The sequence below is a fragment of the Nestor notabilis genome, unplaced genomic scaffold (genome assembly GCF_000696875.1).
Source record: "Nestor notabilis isolate BGI_N333 unplaced genomic scaffold, ASM69687v1 scaffold26056, whole genome shotgun sequence".
Classification (NCBI taxonomy): domain Eukaryota; kingdom Metazoa; phylum Chordata; class Aves; order Psittaciformes; family Psittacidae; genus Nestor; species Nestor notabilis.
Window position 1 is genome coordinate 3,515 of NW_009931870.1, and position 8,030 is coordinate 11,544.

The window sequence follows — 8,030 nt, forward strand, 5'->3', positions numbered from 1 at the left end:
TGCCAGAAGTTAAGAAAAGTTCCATCACCTCCAAGGATATGACCTTGGAGTCATTAGGCTTCAGTAATACCTCACTTCAGAGCTATTCATTACACAAGCTGTGAGGACAATGAATGAAGCTCATTAGCAGTTTGATACAGGGAGACAAACAGCCATGGGGACAAAAGTGCATTTGAAGTAGCAGACTCCTAAACTCAGCACGCCAGGATGATGGGCAGGATACTCTGGCCGTGCTGGTGCTCTTGGTTGTTGCACCTTTGTTCCCTGCTGCTAAGCACAGCAAAGGAAAGGTTTCCTGAGTCTCTTGCTGACACTTCCTTGAAGCCTGTTCAGCCCCAGGTGAACAAAGCAACCTCTGCTCCCAGGCAGCCAGATGGCTAGCTGCAATCCACTCACTCTTTAATTAACTTTGGGTTGGTTTTTTTCTCCCTTCTGTAGGTTGTTTCTGGGAAAAAGGGAGCTGACAGCATGTGTGTTTACATGAGATTGGTTTGGCCTGGCAGTTCCCTGGGTCTGTACTAAGAAATTGGAAGTGTCTCTGGGTTTTGCTATCACTGGAAAAGAAGGAGAAGCTTAGAATCCAAGGGATTTCTAGGATGCTTCTGCAGAAGTTATGTAAGTGTGCAGGTTTACTGCGAGGCATTTGCAGATGGGCAGCACACGAGACAGAGCTGATGGGGGCAAACTAAGCTGAGGCCTTAGTTACTGTGCACCACTGAGCTGCTGCAGTGTATAATTAAGCACAACAACAACAAACACTGACCTGTAAACAGCTCCTCTAAACCCTGTGGAGTTGCTTGTGTGCATAGGGTTACACAACATACTTAAAAGAAGAAGAACTTCTTCCCTGTGAGGGTGCTGAGGCGCTGGCACAGGGTGCCCAGAGAAGCTGTGGCTGCCCCATCCCTGGCAGTGTTCAAGGCCAGGTTGGACGCAGGGGCTTGGAGCAACCTGCTCTAGGGGAAGGTGTCCCTGCCCATGGCAGGGGTTGGAACTGGGTGAGCTTTAAGGTCCCTTCAACCCAAACCAGTCTGGGAATCTGTGATTCTATGAAGAATTCTGGAAGCCATAAGGTGCTGAAGGCAAGGGGATGCGTGAGAGAAGAGGTGAAGGAAAGCAATTTTTAATCAGGGTGGCACTAAATGTAAAGGATGAAGCACATTGCCCACATCTGTCACTGACAGGACATCTCTTTAGATGAAGAACTTCTTAACAATTACTTTGAGGCCATGTTGCTTCTGACATCCAAGCATGTTGCAAAGAGAGGCACAACTGACGTGCTGTAATTTCACTGCAGAGATAAGACAAGGGCAGAGCTGCTGCGTAAGTGTGTCTGGGAAATCGCAGAGCTGCACCCTGCTATTTTGCATCAGAGATTGTCTCTTTAATTATTATTTGTTGAATCATCTCCCGGCTGAACAAGCAGAGTCCTCCCCCTGGTGGCAAGTAAAGAAGATGATTTTTACATGCCAAAATAGCAACGATTTTTTTACAGGCTATTAATGAACTGAGGAGCATCAGACAGGACCTGTTTTTATTAGGTCAACTGACACTGGGGGATAAAAAGACAAGTTTACAAAACACAAATCCTTTCCAGGGCTTACATAGCATTAATTTGAAGGCTGATACAACTTAAGAATAGTTTCTGAGCGCAATTTTGTTAATTTATTAGACAAATTGTAAGAGAAGCAAAGGATAAAACCTGTGCAGGGTAATTGTAATGTGCGATAATCCCATTATTTCCACCGAGCCTTTGTCTTTTAGTGCCCACTTGAGTTTTGGTGTCTACAATCCCTTAAAGGCAGGCTGGTGTGGAAAGTAGAATTCATAACACTACTGAAGAGTAAAAATGGACTCAGCAGACAAGTTGGGTTTATTGTATACAATTCCCCCAACTAATGTCTTCGGATAGCTCTGCAAAAATTATCTGTCCAAATGATCTCTCTGTGTTTGTTACGGAAGCTATAGCAAATGCTTTTTGGACTGGATTTTTTCCCCTGTAGATGACTAGTTTGGTGGATGAGGGGAGAGCAGGAGGTGTGGTTTATTTTGGCTGTACTAACGTTTTTGGCACTGTTTCCCAGAGCATCCTTACAGACAAACTGATGAAGTACAAGCTAAATAAATGGGCGGGGGGGGGGGGGGGGGCAACTGTCAGAACCACTGGGCTGAAAGGAGCTCATCACTCACAAGTGGGATGCCATGAGGCTGATACTTTAACATCTTCATTAACAACCTGCATGAACAGAGTCTCCTCTCAGCAAACTGGCAGATGATACAAAACTGGGGAGAGCAGTTGATAACTAGAGGGTTGTGCGGCCATTCAGAAGGACCTCAACAGGCTGCAGAAATGGCCAGAGAGGGTTGTCGGGAAGCTCAAGAAAGGGAAGTGCAAAGTCCTTCACCTGGGGAGGAATAACCTGTGCACCAGTACAGGCTGGGAGCTGACAGTCGGGAGAGCAGCCTTGGAGAGGAGGATGTGGGAGTCCAGATGGAGAACGAGTTGACTATGAGCCAGCAATGAGCCCTTGTGGCAAAGGCGGCCAACAGCATCCTGGGCTGCATCAGGAAAAGCGTTACCAGCAGGTCAAGAGGGGTGATTCCACTCCCCCTTCTATCTTTTCAGTTCCAGTAGATAACCACTAGGTATTACCCTGCCCTCAATGATACAGGAAGTATATAATGGCTGTATTGTAATTTCATGGAAAACCAACTGTTGCCTTTTAATTATGAAAAGGAGAAACATTCTCCAGCTGTGATATTCAACATTAATAACCACTGCAGCATAAACAGAAATATATTCCCCCTTCCTTAAGAATGGAAAGTGACACCCTTCACCACAAAACGCTGTCTGCAAGCTTATGTTTAAAAAGGTTTAATTTTTCACCCAGGTACAAAAATACAGTACAATGTGATGGCAAGGCATTCGCCAAAAAACATTCAAAGAATAAAAGGGGAACCCCCGTAAAGCTTTAACGTAACCCACCCTCACTTGATAAAACAATCTAAAGGTGAGTGCATAAGGAAGAAGTTAAGTTTCTGCCCAAAGGCAAATAAAGATGAATCACACACAGTTTTACACAAAAATATGTTTGCAGAGCTAATATTTTCACATGCTACTTGGACATTCATGAAATTTATTCTACTTGGCTTAGTGGCAGAATTAATGGTTTGGGATACCTGGAAAACACCTGACCCAGGAACATGCTCCATTCGTAGGAATCCCCAATAAGAACAATGGGATCATGTAATACCAGTGAGAAAAGAGGGATCCAACCCTGATTAAGTGTCAAAATGTTGGCTACTTCTAGTTACTCCAACCACGCTGTTTGTCTGCAAGTAATGTTTTGCCCTACACTCCTCCCTTTTAACACCAAATATCAATGGTTGCTCAAACCCACAAACTGATGTGTTTGCACATTACCTACTTGCAAATAACCACGATGGTACAAACTGCCAGGCAGAGGAGATAACACTGTAACTGATGCATGTGTGTGAACTCCAAACGGGGTTTAACCTAACATTGTCGACAGGAGAATTATGTCCTTCAGTGCATCTACATTCTTGGTCTGTTAAATCATTTCCTCTTAGAGTTTTGAAGTGATGGAAAAGCATCATTCAGTGCATTCACTATAGTTCATCTCCCAGGTGTTTTTGTTTGAAAGCATCACCTGTTAGCTTCTCCTGGGCCTCCTTCATCCCTTGGACAACTGAAAGATTAGAAGAAGAGGTATCAGCTATTAATCTCAAGATGAGAACGTCAAGGTGAACTGGTAAAGCGTTTTAAAACTACACAGTTACAGCATGTAGGTTTACAAATTAACCTGCACTCTTTTCCCAACTCTTTGTAGCTGAATTGTATGATTTTTCCATGCCACAACTGGAGACAAAGTTTAGGTCCTATAGACATTCTAGTAGGTATTAATGTGGATCGTGATTCTGAATATGGCTCTTCAAGGCATAAGAGAACCACTCACTCATGTTGTATCTAACAGCTTCCATTTTTGCTGTGAAGTAGCATAATTTTTCTCCACTCAAAAGGGAATGTGTGCCCTCCACCTGGAGTTTCATCTCACTAAAAATGCATGTCAAACATACCTTGATCAGCATTGGTATAGAAGTACTTATAGCTGGGGTTTCCCTTCTCATTTATGATTTCAGGGTGGACTTTTCCACTGGGGTCTATGAAACAGGAAGTCAAACAAGAAATTTAGGTGGTAACAAGAAGAGCACAGTCCTGTGAGTGGATATAACAGCTCTGGATGCCTTACCCATGAAGAGGATTCTGGGAATGTAACCTCCATCAGGACTAAAAGCTTCATCCTTTGGCTCTTCATCATCCTACCACAGCAAGACACAAGAGAGGGAACATATTAATAAGCTATCTAACAAAACACAACACTCATTTTAAAGAAACAAGCTACTGCCTTCAGATTCCACTCACCCTGAGCAATGTACGTCTGGAACAGACACTAAGTAACTCCACTCTCACAGGAAAGAAAATGATTTCTACCTAAACAAGTATCATTTGTGAAAATAGCGTTTTTTTCTGTTCTGTCAATTTGCATGAAACACTCCACTTTGGTGTCAGAATGTTTGATATGTCAGGAGAGAATAAATATAAATCCCTTTATTGAGGCAACAGAATGACACAAGGTACAAACTGTTAGAGACAATGGCAGAGAGCCAGGTTTAGAAACACAATTAAAATAACCAGACTGAAGAAAATCCTTCTTAAAACAATCAGCTCTATCAATCAATCCTGAACACCTATTCAGGAGTGCAGGATTTAGGATGTGCACAAAACAGGATGCAACCAGTTACATAGGATTCCAAATGCTTAATTACTAGGCAGTAACATGGATATAAATCAGAGTGGCCTACCTCAAGGTTGACCATAACAAAATTGTGGGCAAGTTCAGAGATCTCCTTAGATTCAGCAAACTTTGGCTTTAGAGCTATTGAAGAAAGAAAAAGAAGAGGTGTGTAAAGGCAGCGGAAAATATTCCAGGTTTTCAGGTCAGCATCAAAATCTCCATTCCTCCCTCTGGAGAGCTGGTGTTTTCCAATAAACAGTGAATAAATGGAATGTATGTATCCATGGAGTAAGTACACTACAGCAGGCAACTGAAGCACTCCTTGCTGGGCAGCATATGATGAAGTCTGTCCAACAGACATATGAGGTCATATTGGAACCAGTGGAACAGAAGCAAAAAGCTTCCAGTAAACCACTGTTCTCACTCAACCTGCTCAGCCTTTAAGCTTAGCCATTATGCCCAGCTCGCTTGTCTGTGACCCTGAGAGACACAAAGCCTCTCCTTTGAAGGACCACCAGCTGAAAGTGAGGCAATTTACACTGAATTCTTGCAGGTCATTCATTCTGTTCCATTTTTTACAGCCAAGTGCAGTACTACAGATGTTATTTGGCTGGCATTTAAGCATGGCTGGCTTTTGGCAGTGCTAACAGGGAAAGCAGCGCGATATTATACTGCTCTAACTGAAATACAAATACCATTAGCTACATTTTGAATGCAAAGTTCATGTTTCTCGTGGTTACACGCTTGGTATACAAAAGCTCACTGCAAATTTCAGCAAGTGCTAGCATTAAAGACACTTACCTTTGCAAGCTCCACACCATGACTTGTGGATGATAACCATAAGGGGCAAACCACTGAAAAATAAGCAAGGAAGCAAGAAAATTGTCAAAGAAAGCTTATAGTTGAGAATCTAAACCAAATTCATGAACGATTTAATAGTTGAGACATCTACAAGGCTAAACGTAACCAAAAATGAGAGATGTAAAGAGCGTGTTCTAAGGTTGTCTTGCCAAAACGTTTTCCTAATCTTAAAAGGTGTATAATACTAATGTATTATAACTGGCAGCCAATAACTGCTTGCGGACAGGAAGAGGCTTTCTCTTTTGAAAACTTGCTCCTGTTAGGTTAGATGTGCTCTGATACACAACTGGTCACGTTTTTGCTGGAAGCAGTTAGGGACACCAGCTGCTTGAGAGCTCTCCGGATGGATTTTCATATATCCATCCCTCTCCCCATCATGGTCTGTATCTTTCAGTCACCTCCTGTGACTGAGACCCTCCACTGAGCAGTGATCAAACACAGTAACCCAGCAAACCCCCTGTCTGCCAGGCTATGTGTTGGTACACTGAAACAGATCTGTGACAAGTGCCAGGACTTTGAAGGAATGGGGTGGTGGCTGTGTAGAACTGCAGCCTAAATAAAGCACAATGCAGAAGGACCAAAGTTATTCTTTATTATTCTTCTCCCTTCCCAAAGAATTCATTTGACCCCTACTACATATACTACCCAGAGGTTAAGTTTCCATCGCCCTGAGATAGGTTTTATTTAACCTTAGTCTTCAAAAATCCCTTTAGTATTTCATCTTCCCATAAAGTCAAGCTTAGTGAGTTCAATTTAAGTTCTTTTATAGTATGTACAGGCAGTATTATGAGACTAGATAGCGAGGCCTTAAAGACATTAGAAATTTCACCTATTTCCTGTTGTTAGTGCTGGTGAGCCAGTGAATCCACCAGTTCACTGCTTCTGACTATTCTGCATCAATTTTACCTAACAAGAAAACAGATACAACTGCTATTGCAGTAGTTACTAATGAGCACATCCAGGTAGTACAACACTTACCTCCACACTTTCTATGCATGGAAGTCCTTACTAACACTTTCATTGCTTCTACCATCCAACAGTTGAACTGGTGAATGCTGACTAGCGTCATAAAGGAGACTAAGAACAAGGAATTGGGAATCTCCTCCCTTTTCTCTTACCAGTAATTTCCTTAAGCTATGGCAAAATAGCCAAAGGAAGCTGGTAACAATGATATAGCTGCCAGAACGGTAAGAGCAGCCTAAAACTAGGTGAAGGAAAGGAAGGAATCTAGAGAGAACATACTGCATGGATACTTCTTTCAGGATATGCCAAGCAAAGCAAACTGTAACCTTTCTGCTATGTAAGCTCTGTTACCATATGAGGGGTTGAAAATAAAGTAAAACTTTCACACACACAAATTAAAAATGCCACTGCACATAATGGCAACTATAATTACTAGCAGAATGTATGACTTTTTCTTCAGCTGTGGATAGATGTGAAAGGAAATCTCTGCTCAGCAGCAGTTATAGCCTTCAGAAGAAGGAAAGGGTGGAGGGGAAGCCATTAACATTTAGAGGAGCTTGAGTAGAAGGCATTTATAATTAATCAGTACGTTATCATCTTTACATAGGACTCTGTTTGCAGTAAGGAGCAAGAATACACATTTGCCTAGTAAAGCTTGTATTGCATCAGCATCCTCTCCCTGATGATGAAAAAACCCACTTTTTTTTCATTGTTTCCACACGATACAACATGATTTTGCCTCTTTCCTGAGAAGGGGCTGATTTAAATCTGGAAAACACACATTGTTCCTATCAAGGATAAGTGCTTCATGTCAGGAGAGTTCAATCATCTGGTAATCACTGCTGCAACACACTTTATACAGTTAAGAGAAGTTTTCAAAGCAGATTTTAGATGGAAGTGCTCAATCCTGAAACACTGACTCTTAATCAGTGAGAACTCACAGAAGGTTGATATATTGCATGTGTTTTCTCAGCTTTATTCACCTTAATTTGACTGGTAAAATAAACTTATTTACATCAAAGCGTTTTTGTAGCGATTTCTCAGTTGTGCAATGCCTAAGTCCACTTATGTCAGAAAAAGAGCCACTGTAAGTGAAGTCACTCTTCCTGCCCCACTTTACCATTTCCTCCCAGGTAGCACTACACAGGCCATGAAAACCAAAAGCCACAATTTATTAAAATGGGGAAGCATCCACCAGAGAGTGACAAGTTTATATAAGCTCTATACGTGGTACAGCAAAGACTGGAATTACTTGAAACTAAGAGCAAAACTAAGTCACCTATCACAGCTGGTACAGACTTATGGGGGAGTTTCACCCAGAACAGTCATTCTAGCACATTTTTCCCATGAGAGCACTCATTCTTAATAATTAGCATTTTAAAGCTGTTT

At 42.0% G+C, this 8,030-nt stretch overlaps 1 protein-coding gene across 1 annotated transcript; it reads right to left on the bottom strand.

Moving 5' to 3' along the window:
• Positions 1 to 2,859: 2,859 nt before the first annotated feature.
• Positions 2,860 to 5,668, bottom strand: TXNDC12 (thioredoxin domain containing 12 (endoplasmic reticulum)). The gene is made up of 5 exons (XM_010016114.1): positions 5,619 to 5,668; positions 4,885 to 4,958; positions 4,272 to 4,341; positions 4,099 to 4,182; positions 2,860 to 3,710 (listed from the first exon to the last, which is right to left on the bottom strand). The coding sequence occupies exons 1-5, from the start codon at positions 5,656 to 5,658 to the stop codon at positions 3,631 to 3,633; spliced, it is 348 nt and encodes a 115-aa protein (XP_010014416.1). The 5' UTR covers positions 5,659 to 5,668; the 3' UTR covers positions 2,860 to 3,630.
• Between the last annotated feature and the right edge of the window lie 2,362 nt (positions 5,669 to 8,030).